Source organism: Protopterus annectens, chromosome 1.part0 (assembly GCF_019279795.1).
Source record: "Protopterus annectens isolate FY-2018-M chromosome 1.part0, PAN1.0, whole genome shotgun sequence".
NCBI lineage: Eukaryota > Metazoa > Chordata > Ceratodontiformes > Protopteridae > Protopterus > Protopterus annectens.
The window spans coordinates 738,612,804-738,639,976 of record NC_056725.1 but is presented as its reverse complement, the minus strand read 5'-3'; the positions used below and the strand labels follow the sequence as shown (position 1 = coordinate 738,639,976).

The 27,173-nt window shown below is 37.2% G+C and overlaps 1 protein-coding gene across 1 annotated transcript in view; it reads right to left on the bottom strand.

Moving 5' to 3' along the window:
- LOC122794375 (symplekin-like) overlaps positions 1–27,173 on the bottom strand; it is a 1,034,965-nt gene that overhangs the window by 96,935 nt on the left and 910,857 nt on the right. Inside the window, exon 9 of the mRNA XM_044062716.1 lies at positions 5,433–5,541. Within this exon, the coding sequence (XP_043918651.1) occupies positions 5,433–5,541 (109 nt within the window). The remainder of the gene's footprint in view (positions 1–5,432; positions 5,542–27,173) is intronic.

Below are 27,173 nucleotides of genomic sequence, written 5' to 3'. Positions count from 1 at the left end.
GGACCCGTGCCGCATGTTGACTCACTCAAAGTATCTTCTTGTTCCCATGTTCGTTCTGTAGATATATATATATATATATATATATATATATATATATATATATATATATATATGTAGGGTTGCCACCTTTTCAAATGCCCAAAGAGGGACATTTTTGGTACAAACGTCAGATTTTGCAGGCCGAAACATACCCACAGCCAGTGCAAAGGACAGAACCTCACTTTTTTTGCCTAAATAACAGCTTATTATTGTGGCATTTTAGTTGCTTATTCTGTTTCTTATAACATTTAGGTGTTTCAGATACAGAATAACTGTTTTATGCAACTATTACATAAAATATAGGAAATAATTTTGTCATAAAATCTCAGGACATCTGCCATTTTACAATATTTTTGCAGGACACAACTGCTCAAAGAGGGACTGTCCCTCGCAAAGTGGGACAGGTGGTAACCCTATATATATATGTGTATATAGATATATATATATATATATATATATATATATATATATATATATATATATACATGTATATATCTGTGTATGTACGCATGCATATACATCTATATGATTTAATTACTTTGATCATACTGCTGAATGACTGTGCAGTCTGCTATGTTTGTGATAACATCAAAGTTAGGTATAACTGCCATGGCTTAGTGGTAAATCACATTGACTGTGATGTGTAGGGTCCTGGCGTCGGGCCTGGCCGACATGGTTTATTGTGTTGCTGGGCAGAACAAGGGCCGTTGGACAAAGGGTGAGTACAACACTTTTCAGCTGCAGTTTTTCATTTAACCACCGATTCAAGTCACTCAAAAACCGTCTGCATTCTTACTGTGATACGTCACCCAAGTTCACATTTCAATTGTATTATATCGTTATACAGCATAAAATTAGCAAGATATGCTCATATATGGATTATGTGTCATAAATGGTGTGTGCTGCAGTTGAACCGGCAATGTCTGCTCGATAGACGGATCCTCTAACCACTACACTATTGGTGTTCTGCTTCATTTATATGTATACCCATGGTTCATAGTTACCCGAACACACGCCTCAACACTTCACTAACACAGCAGGCATCCATTTTCCTGTTGGGAAAACCGCACTACTACACATGCGCCATTCCCTACTGCTCTAGACACATCCCGTATGTTGGCTCATTCCAAGTATATTCAGACATCCCAAGCTTATAGTCCTGGGACATACATTCATGTAATGGTCAGGGTGTTCAATTAGTCTTCTGGTTTTCGGCTCGTCTGACTGGTGACTGGGACTGCCCTGTACCTGTTTGAAAGTCAGACTTAGCACGTAGACATAGTTAGTTCCACTATTAGCATCCTACCTGTGGTTGGAAATGCAGGAGGTTTGCTCACCTCTAAGCAACTTGATATGACAGCACTAAATATTACAGGGGGTTCCACTGCTGTTTCCCCTTCACATTCGTTGTGACTGCTTTATTGTGACCATGTTCATTCTTCATGGATAGATATAGATATATATATATATATATATATATATATATATATATATATATATATATCTGTCTGTCTGTACATACACATGCATATACACCTACATGCTTATTTACATTTCCCATACTGTTGAATGACCACCACTTACCGTCGCGCATACCCACTTATGTCTGCTTTAAAGCACCTTAATTACCCTATATCCGACTGCCATTATTGTGGCCATAATATAAAATTAGCCCTTGCATGGCCTGGACCCGGGAACAGGAACACCATAGTCACTGGTTTTACCACTAAACCATCCGTGATACATTCTGTATGGATGGTAATTAGGATATATGACTTTACTACAGCCATTCCACAGTACTGGCAACAAATGTGACAGTCGGGTGGTGTACATATGTATAGTACTTGTTACTATTCATATGTTTCTGAGAGGCATATGTATACATTTGCAAGTATACATATTTATGAAATGGACACATACTTGACAACTACTTATATGCATGTATGTGTGGTGTGTAGCTATGCGAATATAAGTATGTACATTTATAGATATATGACTACATATCTGTTGTTATATATGGCCATGTATATGAACAACCGCATACGATTGTATACAGGGGTTGTGTGCATCATTACGATGAGGAACCTGGATGGGGTATACAATTTGTGGACATGTACTATTTGGGAGATGGCTATGGGGAAGCTTCATGGGAACATGTGAATGGTATAAATTCCCGATAATGCACATGGGGAGACGTGCATCACGGTCAGGTGTTTAATCCTGGGTCGTAGGTTCTGCAGGACTGGCTGGAGGCTGAGCAGGGTTGTGGACAACTACTGCTAATGCACCTTGTGTCCGGTTGTCTATGGGGCTGGACATCGTGTCGTGCCACCAAGTCTAATCTTTAGAACAAACACTTATCCCATGAGGGATGGCCAAAAATTGTGGACACCAATGACTCCAATTATTTTGGCTTTATGAAAGTGAGGTTGGGTTATACATGCAAGGTATATCTAGTTTACAAGCCTGAGACTGCCTAGGGTGAGACTGCCTACTAGATATGGGTAGGGGGCACTATGTGCAGATATGGCTGTGCCAAGCTAGCAGCCCGAGTATGGGTGGCTTTGGTGGATGTTCAGCAAGGGGGGGGGTGTGCTGTGGAGGGGATGATAGGTATTCAATTATGTATCCAGGTGTGTTGGGGTTGGATGGTACAATTCAGGCCAGACCATTATATGGGTGTGAACCCGTAATGTTTCTGTACATGTGTATTGCACATTTTAATGTTCATATGTTTGTGGGATTGTGTTCTGCAGTATGGCCTGTCAGGGTGTATTGCAGATGTGAATGTATGTTCTTTGGTTTCCTTTCTGATTCACCCACTGTTCCTTCGTACACCTCCAGTTCACCTATTGTACATCTAATCCAGTCTCCCCTTGGCGAATTATTACATTACCAGTCACCCCCCCCCCATATTCCGCACACACCATCCATCCCTTCTCTGGTTGATGGCCCATGGCACAGACAACAGAACACACTGCGTACTCTACATATCTCTGGCACCAATATGGTTGTGAGGACAACCCTAGCATATTTGATCTTACACATGCTGTACTTCACGCACATAGGTTCACGTAAATACTTATCTTTCATGACCTGGTAGGTAGACCCGGGTAATACCCATTCATCTTTGGGCCATCCAGACAAGGACGACTTGGAAAGCAAATGGGCAGTTATTGAGCAAATGCTCTGACTATTGGTAGGGCTGCCACCTTTTCAATTGGCAAAAGTGGGACATTTTCGGGACACACATCAGATTTTACAGGCCGACACATACCCACGGTCAGTACAAAGGATAGTGCCTTACTTTTATGCCTAAGTGAAAGCTTATTCTTGTAGCACTTTAGTTGCTTATTCTGTTTCTTGTAACATTTAGGCATTTTAGATACAGAAATAACTATTTTATGGAACTATTACATAAAATATGGGACATAATTATGTCCTACAATCGTAGGACATTTAACATTTATAATGGTTTTGGTATGGACACAACTGCCCAGAGAAGGACTGTCCCTCACAAAGTGGGACAGGTGATAACCCTAACCACTGGGCTAGGCTTAGCAAAGGGCAGCAGTGCACAAACACGCTGCGTTTCGCTTCCACTTGGTATAACAATCAACACTACAATGGAATACGGACATGGGGTTTTAAATGTTATATGCTCGAGGGACGAGGGCTCAGTATTCAGCTACGTGCCTTTGTGTTTACTTTTTAGTTTGGGTGTTCACGAAGCTGTCTTGTATGCTTTGCATACATTTCATTATCCACGGCCACTGACAGGAGTGATTACTATTAGAGGCAGGCTGTACAAGTCAGCATTTTAGGTTGCGCGTCTGCAGCCGACATGTTCACACCTGCGTGCAGCACTTAGACACGCCCCCTGCACTTGTGCGTGTTTCCTATGCACGTGGATGTTGTGGCAGCGCACCTTCATTAATATACATATGATGCTGCTGCGCCATCTCTACGCCGCACAGTCAGGGCAAGGCTAACGCCATCCTCGCACCGAGCTTCATGAATCCCAGGGACCATCATACAACTAAATACAAGTTTTCATATGTTAGTTAGGGTAAGTGATAATGCAAGGTAAATATTCTAGAAAATCTGATAAACAGACTAACCTATGGTGATGTCAGAAAAAGAAGAAATTATCAGTTTAACATTCAGTCTGAATGCAGAGTAATACAATCTCAAGACCTGTAAGCATTTTGCTTTATCAGGATCCATAAGACAAGTAAGAGGAACTAGAGTTATGCATTAGTACAGCAAAGTGAAATTCAAAATTCCAAGCCAACACAATGGGACACCAAAAACTTGTAAATGATAAACCGTCTCAGCTCCTCAGACACTGCAAACTTTAATAGACCAAGAGAACGAAAAAACACATAATATTCCTGCACATGTAAACAAATAACTTAGTGCTTTCACCCACATACATAGTCAGGCATCATCAGAGTAAAAGAGTCCTTCACCTTTGTTGCATTTAAAGCTATTAGTTACAGACACACCCCTCTAAGCAACCAACCCCAAGCACACAGCAATTTGTAAATTAAAGTCACAGTAAAACATTACTCCTATGCTTGTTTGAAAGCACATTTACTTATAACTAGAAAAAATGTTGTTCAACTTAAAACATGAACATTTTAAAAAATCTACATGTTAAACATGTTTGTATAAAAGTAGTAACTAAAAATAATAAATAAAAAATCATAATGTAATGCTTAACATTCTTCAAACAAATGTAGATTTGTACTTTAAAATACTAGAAACCGAAATGTGATCATTAATGCCTGGAGGTCTAGATGCATCCAGCCTCAACTGCCAGATGCACTCCCTCATCTCAAGTAAAACTTTTAAGTCACCTCCTTTGTCATTAAATGGAATTCTGTCTATAACAAAAAACAGAAATCTCTTAAAATTAGGGCAACTCAGACTGTGCATATACAAGGCCTTGTTAGTTCTTTTGTTCCTGATATCGCTTATATGAAATTCAAAATGAATGTCACCAAGGCAGTCTTTTCTTTTTACGTTCGTAGAAAGCAAAACTTTTACAAAAGTTTTTTCTCCTAAGTTAAAGATAGCAGAAATCAGATAAAATATCCTTACTGCGAGACTGTATTAGTCTCTACTGCAAATATATCGTATAAGAAAGAAAATTTCTCAGGCGGTAGAATTTATTTATCTGTAATAGAGAAGGTTGTAAGGACTTTTAGCTCCTCTTTTTAGCAAGAGAGTTCAAATGTACTGATAAACTAACAAGCTCAAGGAATTAATAAAAGAGCACATGTACTTAAAGTCTCTGCTATGCAACAGATGTTAAGCATATGAACAGAGTAATAAAAAAAAATCTCTTTTTAAACTATTGACTTGTGCAGCACATTCATGATAAATACCTTTATTGCTCAGGATATAGAGGCAGTGTTTAACCAGAGTTTCTGCTCCTTTTGGGCAGTTTTCCATCAGCAATGAGATCTCAGGAGAATTCAACCCCATTTCACGAATCTGCAAATCAGAACCAAAGCACTTTCAGCACATGGTACATTTGAGATGGTGAGAGAGGCTATTCCTGGCTCACGGATTTATATCTAGTCCAGGCAAAATGAAATAAACCAAACTACTTTGCACAGAAATTGGCACTAAATGGTATATACATCACATAAAACATGAACAACAGTTTATCTGTAAAGGAATAATGAAAAAAAAAACAAGCACTACTGAAGTTAGCATTCTTTAAGAGGCCGAGTATGTAACTGAAATGACAAATACAATTTATGTGGCTAATATAAAGGACAGAAATCCTGCCCTTACTTGAAAATCATGACTTCCAATTCTTTGTGAGTACACTCGCATGTCTTTGGTGGCTGGGGGTATAGCTGTCTCTATTGTTTTTGACAGAAGGATAAACAGTCCAGCCTGAAGAACTTGTTTTCAGCCATGACCTGGGCATAAGAGAAGTACTTAATATTATAAAATATAAGAAATTCATTCACTTGATAAAACTGGAAATATAAGTAGCCACTTCAGTATGCTACGTTAGTAATAAACATTAAGAGACAAACAAAACAATGCTTAGAAAATGTTTAATGAATGATTAAGACCACAGAGGCATTTAAACGGTTCCAGTAAAAGACCTTTCAAGTAACAACAACTAGAAACCCTGTTGTTTCAGATATCTAAAACACACCTAAATTTTGCAGTTCCACAAGCAATTTTAACAAACAAAGATGAACAATTCCAGAAGGTAGATGCCAGAAACAAAAGGACATGTTTCCTTGAATAAAATCTGTTTACAGTGCTTCCTGTGTACTACAGCCAGATGAGGATTTAATAGTATTAATGGGAATGCTAGCTAAAAGACTATGAGTACCTGGCAGACAGAATCTTCATTCCAAGAGGGAGCAGTGGATGGATGAAGTTTAGAGAGGAAGAAACAAGATGTCTGAAATTCTCATCTCATCTTTGCAAACAATTGCATTTTGGAGGGCTTTATGGAATATTTCAAGTACACGTGTTACTGCCTTTGTAACTTCTTAAGGAAGGGGTCCTTGACCACAGGATCATTGCCTAAAAGCCGTGTGAAGCAGTTTTTGGAGTGCTGATTGTATTTCCTGTTTCAGCTCTATGTCAGTTAAGACTGCTCTGTGCTATATCTTAAGGCAAATTATCCTCGTTATCTGAACTGTCCAACAGGAATATTTATTTATATATTTAACAACCAGGTAAGTATACTGATCTAAACATCTCTTTCAGGCATGACCCAGACATAAGAGGTATTCACAAAAAGAAACATAGCAGCAAAATGTCTGTACAAATCAACATAACACAATAGGTTGGCCACTGCCAGCTGTAACCCTTTAGAATAATTATAAACTCAACTGTCTGAAAATACCTGGTTCTGCAAAGGGTACTGCAGACCTAAACACTGGGATAGATTTACATGGTTGCCAGGGTGGGGAGAGGAAAATCTTGAGGGGGCATATAGTCAGTCTGATTTTTTTTTTTAAGTCGAGTCTAGTTTTGTTAGGATCTTCCTTTCTTCTTTGAGCCTCCCTTCCACTATTTTTGAGATTTTATTTGCCTGAATCTTGTTGGGTATGGCTGTTCTGCTTCTTAGAAGAGTAACCTGAACTGGAAGAATACTTTCTATATATTTTAGGAATGGAAGCTTGAAATCTGGTTAAGTCCCTGAATTAAATTTCCCCTTTCATCAACCCCCTTAAAAACCTCCACAGAAGTAGGACTAAATAACACTTCTTTATGCAGGGAAGCATTTAAGATTCAGTTTTAACATTCTCTGGTAAATTCTGAGACTGCAACCAAGGAAACCTTCTCAAATCTGATCCAGTAGCAGCAGCCGTGGTAACATCAGCATAGTCATAAGCACATTTCAAAGAATGTTTCATTACCTGAGATACAGCAGATACCACTGGGAACACATGGATGCTTTAGTATCTGAAGGGGGGGGAATTAGCAATTAAATTATATAATTAAATGTTGTGAATTATCATAAGAAACCAGATCTGAAGGCCAGGGCAGAAGAAGAATAAACCTTTATTTTACCAAACTTATCCAAAACCTTTCCCAGTTTGTCACAAGGGTTAAGGCTGGCAAATGAAATAAGTATGTAAGAAGCCAACTTTGGCAAGGAAATTATTGGGGAATATACTCTGGAATTAAAGAAAATAAACTTACTGGACTGGGTCAGCTTATACAGCTTATCAGACTTCTTAGGAGCAGAACGTTAACTGGCAGGAAAAGTGCAAGCTGCCAAAAAGGCATCCACCAAGGTTGGCCAAACAAAAAGGACAGCTGCATGCTGAGGCAAATCTACCTGTAATAAATCATATCTTTTCTGAGATTCTGATATATCATTTTGTTCCCTGGAAAAGCATTCCCTCATTTTGGCAACAGTATGAGAAAAAGACAATTTTTCAGGAAAGGCATGTAAGGACAAATTCCCTTCAGAGTCAGATTTCCATTGCTGTTCATCAAATTGGGAATCAATAGCTTGACAGGGAAGACATTCTTCTCTTTTACTGTGGAGAATCATCATCATTCGAAGTCTGAAAGGCATTCAACAACCCTTCTGATAATCCTAGACATGCAGCTGCTTTGGGAGAAGAAAATGTGTATATTTCTGCTTCCTTTTTTCTCAGAGAGACCCCCATACAGAAAAGCTATCGTTAAACAGACTGTCCTTATCTGGGAACAGGCTACTCAGAGTAGGTAAACAAATACCAGTACCTTCTCTAAAGTCAAAAAGGGTGGCTCTCCCTTACCCAAAAAGGGAAACTGGGTATCCACAGATGATATGCCTATCTCCTGGTGTATTGTGGCATCTCTAAAAGCAACATCTGAGGGACCAGGTGCAAAAGACGGAGTTATGGAAAGTATAGTTGTGAGTCAACTTACCGTAAAAGAAAATGTTTGAATGATCACTGATAGTAGCCTTAGCTATATAGGTTGTATCCTGTTTAGGATATTACAGCTGGTCAGCTTCCAAAGCTTAAAGGCAGCCTACACATGCTCAGACCAGTAACGGTTTGAAAACAGCTGGAAAAAATCAGTGGTCTGGGTGCTAATCCCTTCAGAGCTTTCATGCCAACTGAAAGGCAGAGGCTAGAGCCCTGAAACAGATAAATTTTAGGTAACAGAAAATAAATGTCCTAACCTGGGCAACAAAAATCACACAAAAACAAGGGGGATGGAGGGAGGGAGCAGTTACTGTAGCAGTGATTTACTTGAACATTTACTGTTATGGTAAGTTTACTTATGCAATTGTACTATGTTCTCTAATAATCAGTATTGCAGTAGCATTAACTAAACTGGTAAAATACCGAAGCTTCTACAGTCTGGCAGGGGGAAGGAAAATGGCCCAGGAGATCTTGGAGAGTGGTCCTAGCAAAGCTTGTTCGAGACCTGGAATGGAAATCTAATTTGTAATACTTTGGAAAAAATATGTACAGAGGACCAAGTAGCTGCCTCTGGATTGCTTTTGGAATCTACCCCTTGAAATAGAAACACTGATGAAGCCAAGACACTAGTGGAACATGTTGTGACCCTGCCTGGAATTGACTTGCAATACTGGGAATAACAAAATGAGGCAGCATGGGACAGCCATTTGGAGATGACCTGCTTTAATACACGTTGTCTTTTCTTCTTACGTTTGTATGACACGAATAACTGATCAGAATTTTTTAACCTTTCTGTTCGGTCTATTTAGAATCTGAATTGTCTAATGATATCCAGAGTATCAAGAATCCCTTTTCCAGTTTTTAGATTCTGGAAATGGACAGCTTGGTTCAAAGTAAACTTGAAAACCACCTTAGGCATAGATGAAGGATTAGTTCTCAAAGAAACCCCATCTTTGTTGAAAATAAAATAAGGGTGACCCACTATAAGAGCTTGTGACTCAAGACACTCTTCTTGCAGAAGTCAGAGAAATCAGATCACACAAACTGTCTTCCATGTTAAGAACATTAAATCAGTCTGATGAGCTCGATCAAATGAGTTAATTTTTCCAAAACAAAATTAAGATTACAAGGTGTACCCACCTGTTTTCCAGGGGTACGAGTATGCAGAACCCCTTTTGAAAACATTTTGACATAGAATGCATTGAAAGAAGGGGATCCATGGGCAGACATGGTAAAAAGGCCAACAAATGTACCATGACAGAGGCGTTAGAAAGGCCAGAGGAAAATAACTCACACAATTACTGTAGAGCAGAAAGATTCTAGCCTTAAGAGGGCCTTGTTTTGTGCCAACTACAAAATATTTTCCATTTACTAATATATAATTTCCAAGTAGCAGATATCATTGCCTCCTTTAATACTTGCTGCACATCAGAAAATATGTGCCTAAAAGGTATTAAAACTCTGTCATCCAGGCAGTTAGCTGAAGTTGTTTCAAGATGGGGTATATCAAACAACCTTGGTTTTGTGTGACTTGATCCATTCTACAAGGAAGATTGTAGTAATTGCCCCTGGCTATTTCCAAAAGAAGGGGAGAACCACTGTTGCCTGGGCCAGAACGGACTCACCACAATGACCTTTGGAGAGTCCCTCTGAATGTTCAGAATGACCTTGGATATCAGTATAAAGAGTGCAAAAGCATACAAGAACATTCCTAGCCATTGAAATAAGAATGCATCTCTTTTCTAGGCCTGATTACAAGGCCTGGAGCAGAAATTTGTCATTTCTTTATTGTGAATATAGGCAAAACCATCTACCTGAGGTTTCCCCCACAGGTGGATCTAATATTGAAATACCCCTTGATTCAATTTCCATTGGTGAGGATCTGCCCTGGTCCTGCTCAGCTTATCTGGCACAATGTTTTGGTTTGGCAGAATGTGTGATACCTCTAGAGTGAGATTGTGCAAAACTGCTGTATCTCAGGCTACAGTGACTAATTTGTACAGAGGGTAAGATCTGAAACCCCCTCCCCCCATTTGTTTATGTACCACATCTTATTTAAGTGAGACTTTCCTGACATTTTGAAAAAGACTCTGCAAAGATAAGTAAGTCATCTAAATATTTATTTATTCATTTGTTTGTCTTTGTTTACAGTGAAAGTCTGACTCAGTAATACCCATTTTCAGCAGGGAGAAAAGCTCCATTTGCTTACACTGCATTATACCTAGTTCCAGCTAAACAGAGTAGTTACATTTCTATTTACATTTATACACAGACGGTAGTTACATTTATACATTCTAAGATTTTACAGAGGTAGAAGTTACTATAGGGAAAGCCCATGTGCAACTTAGTGGACTGTACAGGCAGCAGTTACGTATAAAAATTTTGTCATTTCAATGAGAGGCTGAGCGTTTTCTATTTAAGGAGAGTATTTGGAGTGTATCGTACATGAGCATAAAGTCTTAACCTTGTGATGAGCATGTGCAGGACCAGGATTGGTTGAGATGCTGTTTAAGCAGTGGTGTAAAACAATATACTGAGGTTGTCTGAGAATTTTATTTGTGTGGGGATACTATTTTAGCAATGTATTGAAAGTAGAGTGATTCTCCTGCAACATTACTTGACTTATTTGTGAATAGTAAGCATATGTTATTAGAATGTAGGTAACTTACTGGACAGTAGGGCAGTAATATGTTTTACAGTGCAGGGTGTTTTTCTGGGTGATGAATGAGTTTGTGTGCTGTAGTTAGTTGTGAATTTGTTAGGTAGCTGTGCAGTTCAAGACAGTTTAATTGCTTTAAGCTAAGACAATGGTGGGTCCAATGAGGGAGACTGGTGGCAAGTTTAGCTATTTTATTGTAGCAGGAGGCAAGTTTCTTTGAGTATTGTTAAGTTTGTTAGGACAGGAGGGGAGTATAAGAGAGTTGGCAGTAATAAGGTGGGGGCTAGAGTTTTTCTTGCAGTATCTGTAAGGAATCCATTGATTCTATAAAGGGAGCTTAGTTTCTGGTGTGTAGATTTATTTAATGGTGTGCAGTATATGCCGGCCATATTTGAGATTGTCCTCTATTATACCAATAAAGTTTACTGCGAGTTACAGTTTCAATGGCAGTATTATTTGTTGACTTTATGGTAAAAGATTGTTTTTGATTTTGGCAACTTTTTGAGATAAAATTTAGTTTTCTTGGTGTTGAGAAGGAGGTTTGATTCTTTGAGCCAGGTTTCTACAGAGCAGAAAGATTTTTGGGTAATATCTTGGAGCTTATTTATCATGGAGACTACATATATTAATGTTGAGTCATCTGCATACTGAACTAAACTAGCATGGTGAATGGAGGTGTGGAGTTTATTAATTAATATATTAAATAGGAGAGGACCCAGGATAGAGGTCTGAGGGACACCTGTAATAACTGGTTAAAATGATGAATAGGTTTGTTGCCATTTAACTGATTGTTGCCTTCCAGATAGGTAACTAAGTCACCATGACAAGAAGTATTGTGTAAGTCCTATTGAGGAGAGCTGAATAGTATCAAATGCCTTCGACAAGTCTAAGAACATGGCGGACACAAGCAGACCACTGTTTCTATGTCAGTTTATTACACTGATAAAATGTAGTAGAGCAGTAGTGGTGCTGTGCTGGGGCCTAAAGCCATCTTATGTTTCTGACAACAGGTTATTTGATGTAAGGTATTGCACCAGCTGCATATGGGTGCATTTCTCTAATATTTTGGAGAGAGGGGCACAGAATCGCTATTGGTCTGTAGTTATTAAACTCTGTAGATGTGCCAACTTTGTGCAGTGGTATGATGTAGGATTTTTCTCACAGTGATGGGATGTATGTTTGTGTATGGACCAATAATCAGTATGGACACAGGGAAGGCTACGACTTCTGCAACCATTTTTAGGTAGTCACTTGGTAGTTGGTCTACATCTACAGTAGCAGTTTTTAGTTTAAGGAGCAATTTCATTATGACCAAGGTGGGTACTAGACTAAAACTGAAGAGCTGTGGGTGGTTTTGGTTGGACAGGGGTGGGAGGAGGGGGCAGATGTATTTGTATCTGAGAAAGATAACACTGATTGTATAAAGTAGGAATTACACTATGTAGGGATAGAATATGTTATACTGTCTGTTTTTGGAGAAGGAGTTGTGGTCTTGGCAATGTGGCACAGTTTATTTAGTGATCACCAAAAAAGTTTTGGGTTGTATTGATGTTTGTCTTGTAGGCTGGTATAGTATGTTTGCTTGTCCTGTTTGACATGGAGTTTTGCAAGGTTTCTAAGATGTCTAAATTGCTAGAAGGCATTGCGAGTACTATTTTATAAAAAAAAAAAAAAAATTCCAGGCTTTATTAATTTTTAGCATGATTTTTTGTATCTTTTGTTATGTACTGCTGCTAGATTATTTAAGGCCTGTAAGAGTATGTTATTAAAGTATTCTACAGCAGTATCTAGTGGAATTGTTCTAAGTACATTCCAGTTATATTGCTATAGTGTTTCATTGAAAATATCTTTGCTGAAATTGGTTGTATTTCATATTTGATTACAGATAGTGGGGAGAATTCAGTAAAGCCTACCTGATTTTGTTTTTGTGTACGCATCGCACCATGATGTGTACATGAGCGCAAACATTTTTAGATTCAGTAAGTGCCACTTAGCAACATGCAAGCACACGCAATTAATAAAAAAGTGAATCTTATGCAGATGATCCAGGTGGAGTGATCCAACCAGAAGAAAAACATCCACGTAGACCCCATATTTGTGTCCGTAGTGTACGCGGAACTTTTCCATGTACAGGAGTCTACACGGACCAAAGTGGATATAAAACATCAGAAATTTAGACATAACTACCCAGTAAATGTTAGAACACATACATATTTGTTTAAAATGTGCATGCATTTTGGATGTCTGAAAATGGAAGGGAATATGTAAAAATAAATAATTTATTTTTTTAATAATTCCATCTCGTTTGCTCTATGTGCCACAGTGCGCAAACATGCTTAATTGAAAAAAAAAAAAAAAAAGAGGAAAAAAGCATTTTATGATATTTGTCAGAAATGTATTATAGGATGTTACATCGGATCCATACAATGGTGTAATGGTACTGTTGCCCAGGCCATACAGCTATGAACCATGTAGTTTCCAGGCTGTCAGCATGGATATGTATGCAAATGAGGTGGATGTCTTGAACAGCAAAAAGGAGTAAGCGTGTCCCCATATCCAATTCATGTAGGCTCCCACACCATGGTGATATGTCCACTGGATGTGGATCCCAGCAGGGGGTGTGTCCCATTACCTTTAGGATTTTTTATTTCCCTGCGCATGCGTTTGTGCTGTGCACTGCATAGCAGAGCATGTTCACATGGAAAGACCACCAGGTCACAGTGATGATGTAGGCAGCAAGTAAGTAAAACCAGATATATTCAGTTATTGATTTTGACTTGTATAAGCTATCCTGCATGGTACAGCACATAGGGCGGAGTCACACAATAAAGTAGCACCATTAAATGATGTTAATTAGAATCTAGGCAGGTAAAATGCATAATAATTAGCCAATCACACATGCTGGACCAACACCAGACCTGTAAAAAGTATGCATGCACCCTACATTCTGATTTTTCCCCAATACTCTGGACCATTGCAGTACAGATTTGGAAATTTTAACTGAGATAATGCTAGAGGCTGCTGTAGGTCTGCTGCATCTGTATGTGTTAGATGCTAAAGTCACTGCTACTGGTGCTGCTGACAATAGTCTAGGCAGAGAAGGAGAAGAGTGTTCAGGCCCAGGGTAACCATCCATGAGCTACATGAGCTGGAGATTATACAGTGCTACAGGGTGGACAGGGACATATTACAAGAACTCACTGAGCTCTGCTGCCCTCAACTAAGACCCAACAGAGGGAAACCCATACCAGTGGAAACAAAGGTATGTGTATCCCATAGGATACTAGCTACAGGTACTTTTCAAAGACCAACTCGAGACATGATGGGGGTGTCACAGGCATCTGCATCCAGGATACTCCACCAACTCCTGGATGCCAAGCTACCACATGTCAGTGAGCACATATCTTTTCCCCTCACCACTGAGATGAGGGCCAGCAATATGCAACACTTCTACAGTATAGCACACTACCCTGAAGTACTGAGTACCATAGATTGTACTCATGTACACATCAAGGCACCACCCGGTGAGCAAGGTAGAATCTATGTTAACAGCAAGGGGTACTACTCCATCAACTGCCAAGTCTTGTGCAATGCCCAAGTGATTATTCTGAATGTGTGTTCTGGTAGCCCTGGCAGTTATCACGACCCTCATATTTGGCACACATCACAGCTGTTTGCTAGGAGGTCATCCCAAATAGCCATTTACTGGGGGATGCTGGTTACGCCCTGGAAGCATGGATGATGACACCCATTAGAAATGCATACACACCCACAAAAGAATGCCATATTGAGGCACACGCATAAACTAGAAACATCACAAAGTGTGTGTTTGGGCTTCTGAAGTCACGGTTCTGGTGCCTAGATATATCTGGTGGAGACCTGCAGTATTCTCCAGCCACATTTGCACATATATTCACATAATGTGTTATGTTACATGATATGATCCTGTGGAAACAGTTGCAGCAGAATCAGCAAAGGGAAGGGATGCACTGCCCCCCACCAGTGCCTAGGTCACCACAGCTAAAGTCATAGGAGGACTTGGAGGAGGAATCCCCTGCTGATGTCCCTGTAGGCAGATGTAGGCAGTCTCAGCATGTCCTGCCTTTGGCTAAGAGGCAAAGCATAGCATATTCACTAACTACCTAGGGACCTAGGGACTGACACCTTACTCTTACATACAGAAATTAAAAATGGTGGCAGGCAACTCACATATCTTATACCTATCCATGTACTGGCTGTGTACTACCTTGCATTTGCAAGGTAAGTCTGTAACCTACATAGTACTCATAAGGATTATTATGACATAGCATTGTATGTATGGATCTGTTACATTACACAAGTAAATACAGTGAGCTACTTGACCATAAATAACATCCAAATGAGACTACAGATGCCCATTCCACTATTGTGTTTCCATTACTATTCACTAGGTCTCATGCACTGAATATTCATGCGGTCGACTGCAACAGATTACTGGTACTTCAGTCAAGGGAGATGTAAGACAGTAGGGTGACATGATAGTCAGACTACTGTGTATCCCAGCAGAACATGCCCCCAACACAGCAGTGCTCCCTTGTAACTGCTGTAAAAGAAATTCTGTTACAGCAGTCTCAGGACAGTAACATAGAAATTGACCATACACTGTATATCTTACTTAACCCAGGAATAACAATGTACATATTTATGCAGTTGCGTGTGTGATGAATGATCCCTGTTTGTTAAGCAGCTTGTGTTGCTCAAAGGACTAGGGGCAATTAGCTTGCATGATGGCATTCATGGTTCTAGTTTAGAAGTACCCACTTATTTTGGAAGTGAGGTATCATTACTTTGTGTTTTACAGACTGTCAGTCTGTGTGTGGTGTAATATTAACCTCTGTCACATATTAATTACATCAGACAACTTTAGAAAGATGTAGCCAATGTCATTGAAGTGCAGCAGTGCAGAAACAGGCACATATGTCATTTTGTGTAACACACAAACTCTGGACTGGAGTACAGGTAGGTGTGGGCTGGAATCAGCTTATAACTATTGAAAATCCTGCCTGGCATGCTCTTACACTTAGTTAAGTAGAGCCCAATTCTATTGCTCCCCGGTCAAAATGACTTTTTATATATAGATATATCCATGGACAGATACATACATATATGTATACATATCTGTCTGTCACTATCTCTCTCTCTCTCCCTATAGATATATATCTGTCTCTATATGTATATATAAATATATATATATATATATATATACACACACACACACACACACACACACACACACACACACACACACACACACAGATATAAGCACATACATTCCTGTTTCTTTCCATATATCTACATAACATATATATAAATATATATATATATATATATATATATATATATATATATATATATCAATATAGATATATATACACACACACACAAACTGTCACTTATATATATATGTCCCTGTTATACACATATATATGTTTATATGTGTGTCTATATCTGTATTGTCCTATTGTCCTACATACTGTGATAATGGTGATTAAAGCTGCACCATGACATATATATAATGTTGCTCAAAGGACAGAAATTAAGGGCTCAGCAGTATTTAATGCACTTACTTACAGCCCCCTATGCCTGCTGGATGTCCTCACACAAAGACCAACAGGTGAACAGGTGGTGTTATGTATCATGTTGTGTACGCACGCATCAACAGGACACATTGTTTTTGCCCACAGGCTTGCCTATCCAAATGCAAACAGCCACATATGGCCAAAATGGCTACTGTAGCACATAGCTAGGATAAAAAACAGCTATCTGACTGTTAGGTTACTAGATGCAGAGAACAGTAAGAAACAATGTCACTCTGCAGGCCACACACACTAATACAAGCCTAGTTTATGTACTCCGCAAGTAGTCGCATGCAGTCATGCTTAAAAGAGATGCCAGCCGTTGTGTATGTGATAAATACTGTGATCTGTACTGTGTAACACTACATATGTAGGGATTCTAATCTCACTTCCTTCCACTTGGTGTGTGTGCATCTCCCGACAAAACAAATGGGAATCCCACATTGACTACCAAACTGCAATGGTTCTGCACTTTTTGGCCCTTGCAGGTGATGCTGGCCTCCAAACTCCTGTTTTCCACAAGGCCTGCTGATGTCATGTACCTTAAAGAGTACTAACTGCTACTGCACTGTCAGACTTCAGGTGTGGTGCATGTGATAAGTACTCAGAGGAGGTTAGAAAGGATTGGGAAGAGAGAGACTTTCTAGAAAATTTAGGATCTTTGCTTGGAAGTGTTTGCATAGGTATTTTTATACCACAAGTAGACTCCAAAGAATTTTTCCTCAGGTAGATAGCAAATGTTGGAGGTGTGATGGGGAAGAAAAACAGGTAATTGGAAGCATATTTTCTGGGTGTGTAATGAGTTGGCAGACTTTAAAGATTCTCTGCAGACTACTCTGTCAGAGATACTGGGTACAGAAATTGGTGTAACTAAGGAAATTATTTTTGAGCTATGATACAGAATCAGAATTACCACGGCATAGTAAGGTCTTGCTGAGTCTAATTATGGTGGCTGCCAAAAAAGCAGTTACTAGAAAATGGAAATCAAAGTCTAAACTAACTGTACTAGAAGTAGTAAATTTGGTAACAGAGATAAAATAACTGGAATTGGAATTTTTAGAAAACAGTACGAGTAAATTACATACAAAAATGTGAATTGTGGGAATAATACATGCAGGGGAAAAATGAGGTTTAAAAGAAGTCAGGATTTGAATGAGCTTTTAATTGACAATGACTGGATAGATTATAAGTGAAGAATAATGTTTGCAGCTAAAAATTATGTCAATATGATTTGTGATGTATAAAGCTTGCAACTAAAAGTATGTCAATATGGTTTACTTTCATTTACATAAATATATGATTGCCTATGTCATACATGATAATTTAATACAGATTTTTTTGTGTAAAAAAATTATTGTGCAAGAACCAAAATTTATATAATTCTGTGTCTCATCCTTATTGAAACAAACATGAAGGAATTGTGGACCCACTGCAGTTTGCATGTTTAAGCAAATTTGTTATAATATTAAACATACTAAAACTTATAGGTAGAAAGTACTGGAAAAAAATGGAATCACTGTACTTATTAAATTTTATAACAATGACTTCATAAGGGTTAAATTCAGATATCATAGGAGGTTATTAGGCTAAATGCCCTAAAGCCTTTTTCAGCCTAGCCATTCATGCCCCATATTTCCCAGCTTCATCTCAACTGCAGTTTTGTAAATGTATTTATTTATTCTTTGTTGAACAAATTAGTCCCACTAGGCTAGAAGACATTTTTTTTCAGGGGAGACCTGAAGTGGTATTTATACTGTTAAGAGAAAGTTGGCCAAGACATTGGGGAACTTCGCTTACCTGTCATGACTCCAAATGGGACCCATTTTGGAGGAGCACTTCCTGTTTCTATTCCAGATACAGAGGTGGCATGCAAAAAGAGAGACAGATGGAGAGAGAAGGACATAATGAAGTTGTGAAAGAAATAAAGGAGAAAACAAATATCGAGACCCGAGAATGTGTACAGGATTCTGAGGATAAAGCACATGTGGTAGCAGCTTTTATTCTAATTAACAAAGAGACATTTTGTGATATTACATTTGAGACTGCTTTTTTTTTCAATGGAAATTTTTCTTGGAGAATATGAAAAAAGAAAGACTGTAACCTATGGAATATTTATGTGATAAAAACATTTAACAGGGAAACAAAACAGCAGAATAATGTACAATTTCAAGCAGAGGTAGAAAGAGAGACTTTGAAAGTACATTTGAAAGTTTTGTGTAAAGAAGTACTGGACATTGCAAACATTTATGACAAAAGGGTTTTCTGGGCTGGTGGCTGGGATTATAATACTGTGTTAAAATAGAAAGAGAAAAGAGTATAACATACCAAGGATGACAAATGTAGAGGGGAATAGGGGTGTTGTAAAATACTGGGGGCAACCCAAAACATGTTTTTTTTGTGGAAAAGAAGGGCATTTGATAAGTAACTGTGACAAAAAGAAAATGCTAAATTTCTGGGGAAACGGCATGATGTAAAAAAATATGAACAGAAATGTTATAATTGTAACAACATTGGACATTTATAATTACATTGCAAAAATGAAAATAAGAGTATGGAAAAAGAAAAGAAAGAAAGAGAAGGAAATTGAACAATGTGAAGAAATGTTAGAAGTAGTAGAAAAAGAAGAAAATTAGATGACAAAACATAATAAAAATAACATAGAAGAAGGTTCTGAGATAAGCAATGAAAAAGACAAATTGGGTTATAGTAAAAGGAAAAAAAGAATTATATTGGTAAAAGGGTAAAAGACAGAAAATGAAAATTTAAAAGGGCAAGTACAAAAGAAAAAAGTAAAGAAATGGATGAAAGAGAATATATACAGCTAATGATTGGTGCTTGGTATAATGGTTAAGGTGTTAGATTCACAGACACAGAGTACACTGTTGGAGTCTTACTTTGGCAAAGGAAATTGGCTAGGCTTAGAACAGCCTATTAAGAAAGCTAGCCCAGTAATTAGCTATAAACTTATGAAACCATGAATTTAAGGAAAGGGAAAATTAAAATTTTAGAGTGCTTTCTGTAAATTTGAATATTATTAAGAACACAGTAAAAAGAATAAGAATTTTGGAGTGCTGTAATACATGTGATATAGATGTAGTTATATTAGAAGACATAAGATTTTTAACAAATGAAGAAAGATTGCAAACAAAGAAACTACAGGGAGGAAAGATAATATGGGATTTGGGAAATAAGGTATTTTCTGGACTAGCTGTATTCTGTATAAATACAGTAAATATATTGCTGTAACTTTAGCAAAAATAGGAAGAGTAACCATTGTCAATTTAAAATAATATCATAAGTATATGGAATTAAAACATTATATGCTTATACTGATTATAAAGAAAGGGAAATCTTACTTCATCAAATTTTAAACTATGTAGTGATAAATATGAATATTAGAATAACAGGAGACTTTAATTGTGATTTAAGAGACAAGCATAAAAAGAAAAGAAAAGAAATGATATAAGAAAAATGTCAGAGGTTATAAGATGCAGTAATTTAAAACTCTGGGACAAAAAATAATGGCTGTACAGAAGGGGTATGTATACAACTTAAACATGTTTTATAGTGTCAGATGGTTTAGTTATAAGAGAAGGGGAGGTACATGAAACAGGATTTTCTGATTATCTTGCAATATGGCTAGAGATAAAGGAAAACAAGGAATATATAAAAAAGGCAAAGGAATTTAAAGGATAAATGAGAAAGAATATAATGAAAAAGGAATGAGATAAGTAATAGAGTTATGGAAAGATTATATTACTATAAGAACATTTTATAAAAAGTACCCTGAATGGTAGATGATATTTAAGGGAAAATATAAAAAAGTTTTTACAGTGACAATATGATGTAAGAGAAGTAGAGAAAAAAAATCTAAAAGAACATGCAACAATGCATTGGAAGATTTAGAATATAATGATATAAAGTACTTTGACATAGAAAAAGAATTATATGAAAGAAGTCAAGAAAAAATACAAGAATTGTTATATAAGAAGTTATATTTTTACAAGGAAAAAGAGAAGAAGTATTGTGTTACTTAAGCAGACTAGTAAAGGAAGATGGTAGTGTAATGTGAGAGAAATAAAAAATGTAAAAGAATTAGAGGTAACTCAAGAACAAGGTTATGAATAATGCAGTACAATATGTACAAGAAATGCTTAAAGAAAAAAGAAGGTAGCAAAAAACATGGAAAGTAAAAAGTTAACAAAAAATGACAATGAAGAGCTAGAAAAGGAGATTTCTTTAAATGAGCTAGATAAAGTATTAGGACAAGTAAATACAGATTCGGCTGCAGGACCATACGGAATATGGTATAAAATGTATAAAAATTTAATGGATTTTTTAATGATTCTGAATGAATTGTTAAATGAAGGTTTTATGCATAAATAGTTATGTAGTGGAAGACTTAAATTCATATGGAAGAAGGAAGATAGAAGACAATTAAGAAACTGGAGACTGTGTATTGAATAATAATGATTATAACATCTTTGTGAAAATAATACAAAAGAGATTTAAAACTAAAATAGAAAATATCACAGAAGAGAGCATATCTAGTATAAAGGAGAAGGTTTGTCAAGAATTATTAATGATAGAGAAATTGTGGATGATATAATGAACAGAAAAGAAAAAAGCAAAAATCATGATAGGAGACCTTAATAAGGCATTTGACATAACCAGACATGAAACCTTATGGATAGCAATGAAATAATATAATATAAGTGAGAAAGTTAAGAAATTATGTATGTCAGCATATAGTAATAATAAAGAAGAAGCACTTAAAAATGTCTGGTTAAGCCAAAAGGTATATATAAAGAGTGGTGGAAGACAGGGATGTCCAATGAGTTGTATACTCTTTGTATTAGTTATAAATGTGATAGTATGTGAAATAAATTACAAAATAAAGGAGGTGGGGTATATAATGCCTGAAGGGTTAAGAATTCCAGTTATGTTAACATATGCAAATGACATTATAATAATTGCAAAAAATAAAATTTGGATAAAGGAAATAATAATTTCCACAAACGAGTGTCTAGAAACAATAGGAATGGCTTTAAATAAAGAGAAAAATAAAGGTTTAGATGATATAGTAAAGATTAGGGATATATATTTTTGCAATGAATGAAATTTCTGTGTTAGGTAAAAAAATGGGAATAAAAATGTAAGTAGAATTCAATGAGAGGAATAATAGAAGAAATAAAACAAACCTGTCTTTTCTACAGAACATATACATTATCATTTAGAAAAAAGGGCGTATTTGATAAAATCGGTACTGGAAAAATAGCATACTTAGCAAAAGTATTTATATTTCCAACAGTATTTGAAAAGGAAATATTGCAGATTTTTAATGGGTTCTAGATTAAAACCAGTAAACAGAAGAGTTTAGTATGTAAATAAAAAAGAAGGAAGTTTAGGGTTAATTAACCAAGTAGTATACAGTGCATCATTAAACTAGCACAAAGTGTTAGAGTGAATAAATGAAAAAGCTAAGAGATTAGTAGTAAAATTGTATAAAGATAAGTACGATACATTTTGGCATATGATAAAAAAGAATAAAAGAGAAAAAAAGTGTATAAATGAGGAAATAAATACTACCAAGAAAAATATTTTTGTATAAAATAAAAATTAATGATAAAACATTACTATGTAAAACCATGTGAAAATCTAACAGATGAAAAAAATAAAGCTATAAAAATAAGAAGCAAATGGTGTAATCAGAAAGTAGAATGTCAAGATTTTTTGTGGAGACTGGTAATGCATAAATTGCCAGTAAAAAGAAATACACCGTATAAAAAGAAAAGTGATAGAATATGTTTACATTGTCAAAAAGAAGAAACCAATGAACATGTGCTTTTGAAATGTAAAAGAGTAAAAAAGTTATGGGGAAAGCTATGTAAAGAAGATTTTTTGAAGATATAAAAGAAGTCAATAAAATAAACAGGGATATGATTAAATGTGGATATTACAAGGACATACATAAAAAATATGTTATAATAGATAAGTTATTTTATGTTGTATGGGTTATATGGAATGAAAGAATAAATTTAATTATGTTTAATGGCAAATGGATTTTAGCAACAACATTAAGTATAATCAGATGGTGTTTGTGAGAAAAGGACTGGGGGTCTAAGGGGATGAAAATATAATATGATTGTGTAAACAGTTCTGTGTATATGAGTCTAGGACATTTCACTGAATGCACATTTCACTGAAACTCAAATGACTGAACACAAATCACTGAAAGCACAAGTTACTGAAATCTCAATTCACTGAAACACATTTCACTGAAAGTTATATATGGCCTTTTCCCCACTGTAGTGCGACCCTGGAGTTAGTATATATAGTAAGGGTGTTGTGGGGAGCACCACCCCCCCCCACATCAGGGGGTGTGGGGAGGGGCATAACCCCCTACATAATTTAAGTATATATTATATTCGGAAAAGAGTAATATATTGGAATTGCATGTATCCATGTATATAGTTCAAAATATTTTAAATATGTGGGGGGCTACAACCTAACCTGCATCAAAATTTCACTACTTTACTAGGCCACCTTAGTGACCACCTACCCACCTCTGTCCTTAGAAACAACTCCCAACCTCCCAAACCTAGCCTGTATAGAGACTGCCGTAAACTTTCTAACTTCAATGCAACTGAATTCAACTCTATTCTATCTTCCAGTGACTGGTCTTTCCTGAAGCAAATCCCTTTAAATGATGCTGTAAATAGTTTTAATAGCATCTTCTTGAATACCCTGAACTCCCTTGCTCCCTCTAGAAAGGTCAGAATAAAATCCAACTATGCTCCCTGGCTTTCTAAAGACACTAGATCCCTTATGCTCCAGAGAGATAAAGCATGGAAAGCCTGGATCAAATCTACGCAATTGCCCTTGCTTCACAACTATAATCGTCTCAGAAATCTCGCTAAGAAACATAACTCTGATAAAAAATCCTTCTTTAACTCCAGTCAACTAAATAGCAAATCCAACCCACAGAATTTCTCGTCAACCATAAATAAAATTCTTTCTCCTGGCTGCCCCTCAAACCCCTCTCCCTACCCAAACACATCCAACCTTGAAACAGCTGCACTACTTAATACACACTTTATCAATACTATTCGGGGTCTCTTACCACCAAATGGAAATAGTACCCCTCATCCTACCCCTCCCAACCCACCTAACTGCAATCATTTCTTCCTACAACCTGTTCCTACCTCTTACATCCGGTCTCTTCTGCTTAAACTCAAACCCTGCTTCCCATTCACTGATTAACTACCTCCTGTTTTCCTAAAACTAGCTGCTGACTCTAAAGCTTTCCCAGTATATATACTAATCAACAGATCCATTCAGGAATCCACTGTACCTACCCTGTGGAAATCTTTTTCACCATTCCCTTACACAAAGGTGGTAACTCTACAGACCCATCTAATTACTTTCCTATAGCTATCATCCTCCCTCTCTAAAATCCTTGAAAAAAGCATTAATTCACAACTTCTTAAATACCTACTCCAACACAACCTTCTCACACCCGCCCAACATGGGTTCTGTCCCAAACTACAGCCCTCCTATCCTTTACCCATACCATTGCTGACGCCCTAGATAACAACAAACTTATCTCTTGTCACTTCTTAGACCTCTCTAAGGCATTTGATAGTCTCCCATTCCCTACTACTGTCTAAACTTGCTAGTCTCAACCTATCATCCTCCACCCTTACCTGGATCTCAAGCTACTTATCTAGTAGGCAGAAGTCTGTTAAATGGCTCTCTTCCTCTTCTCTGTTCTTGTCCCAAGAGGGGTTCCCCAAGGCTCCATCCTGGGACCCCTTCTGTTCAATATCTTCACCAACGATCTCTACACATCTTGTAAACTATCCTCCCTCATCCAATATGCTGACGATTCAACCCTCATCTCCATCTCTTGATAACATCTCTGAGCTTCATACTCTTACTCAACAAACCTTCTTATCTACTGAACAGTGGCTAATTGATAACCTTCTCATCCTGAACCCTAAAAAGACCAAACTCTTACTATTCCTCCCCCGTCACTGTCCCACCACAAATCCTCCTTCTCTATTTCATCCTCTAATAACACACTTATCAAATCTGATGCTCACACCAAACTTCTAGGAGTCATAATTGACGATGAACTCAAATTTAATATGCACCTTCTCCAATGTATAAAAAAGACAAACCAAAAATTAGGCCTACTATATCGTAACAAAAAATTCCTAACTCCAAATGCTAGACTCTCCCTTGCTCAAGCTCTCCTACTCCCCTCCCTTCTCTATGCTGCCCCAGTGTTCACTAACATTCAAACCACAACCTCAAACTCCAACAAACTTACCATAAGATTGCTAGATTCATCACTAACTCTCCATATAACACACACCACTGCCTAGCCCTTAAATCCGTAAATTGGCTGGAATTCCTCCTTGTACTGCTGCTAACACAACTTCAAATGTTACACTCTATTCTCTACAAACTGTCATCTTGTCCTGCTCTCTTCCTTCATTTCTACCTACACTCCTTCTCGTACTCTCCGTACCTCTAATCAGCAACTTCTACATACCTACCAACCAAAAAAAGCTGTAGGCAAACTCTTATACAAATACTCCATAGCCCAGACTTGGAAAGAACTTCCTAGAGACATATGCTTCACCATTCACCCAGCCCACTTTAAGGAAAAACTCAGACTCCACTTACTCGGCTGCAAAATCTGTTCTTGTAAAGCCCCATCTTGATCCTCCCTCTCCACTCTTGATTTCACCTCAGATCAGCAACTTCTCCTCACAATAGCAATCCCTGTACCGGAGGTTACCTCTTTCTGATGTATACATCACATCTGATGGCTCACTCATGTTTATAAATATGTAAATAATCTTAACCCTGTTCAGTAGAGGGCTGATTTTCAACCACAGTGTGTGCACATACTTGGCTTTGTATCTTTACAATATTGTATAACTCAATTTTTTATTCCTTTGTTCCTGTAAATGTTTATTTTATTTTAGTTTGTAAACTGTCTGTACATGGAGCTTTTCTCCTCGGGTCTCCACTGAAAATGGGCCAAAAACCCAGCTGGACTAACCTGGTTAATAAATGTCAATAAATAAATAAATAAATGAATAAATAAAGAATACCATAAAGAACGATAAAGTGATGTAATGTCTGCTGTGTAGAAAAATCTTTCTTTGTCAAAGGTAGCAACAGAAAACACAACACTTCTGCAGACAGAGGATTAGAATCCTGTCTCTGATCATAACCAGGTTGCTATAAAATCAAGAAATGGATGACAAGAAATTCACCTCTCAAGCATCACTTTGAAGGTGAATCTCTTAACATTTTTACATTTATTATGAGAGTACATAACATCCAGATATGAATGGAGACACAAACATAATGTTTTGTGAGTTTTAACTATCCATATTTGTGATACTACAGCTTAAAACGATATTATGTGGTACTGCAAGGGGTGTGGCAGCTATTAAAGCTGTTGATTATTTAAATATGTACTTTCCTGCCTACCATTAATGTGGCAGTGAAGAAAGTGTTAACAGTTTTTTTAGTTGGTTTCTGTTTATATTCCCACGTGATCGCTGTCTATCAGTGTGGCAGTATGAGGTGCAGTAATATGTTTTGAAGCTGTTACCTTTTGGTGCAGTTTCTTTGTGGATGCCATTTGTATGACAATGTGAAGTTTAACAGCTTTTAAAGCTGATGGTTTCTTCCTAAAACAGTTTGTCTGACTGTTATTTGTATGGCAATGAAAGGATCACTTTATTTTATAACAGCATGGTTCATATGTAAGAAACACGATTTTATTAATAAACATATAAAAGGGTTATTTTCTCTTGTTTTCAGGGCATAATTGGGGCACTCCATGCACTATAAAAATTACAAGACATTAAAACTTACAAAAGAGTTATCGTATCTAAATAGCATGGTGATTTGGAAACAAATCTGCATACAAGATCTGCTTTATTGTCCAGTAATAGTAACTTGATGCTAATAAGAGCATCCTTTACAAAATTGCTACAAAGAAAACTTCAAAGGCAACCTAAAGTTGATGCCTACATTTCAAAGATGTAGCTTCAGGAGGAAACTGCAAGTGACAGAGACTTTTCAGACTTCTGAAAAGTCCAAGTTCATTCCATTCAGACCCGCAAAGAATCATCAAGTTCCATAACTCGTTTCTAGAAAATTGAGAAAACAGAAAACGGTTATCTTGTGTAAATAAAGTACAGTTGTGTAAGTTGTAGATGTTTGAATGATCACTGCTGCAATAGACTTAGCTATATGGGTTACATCCTCCCAAGGATATAACAGACGGCCAGCTTCCAAAGCTTCAGGGCACCTTCTACATGCCCCAACTGTCAGGCAGTTTTATGTTGAGCTGACCAAAAGACGAGTTTGGAGATCAAGTGCTTCGGATCTTTTCTGCTGTTGGACAGTACACTC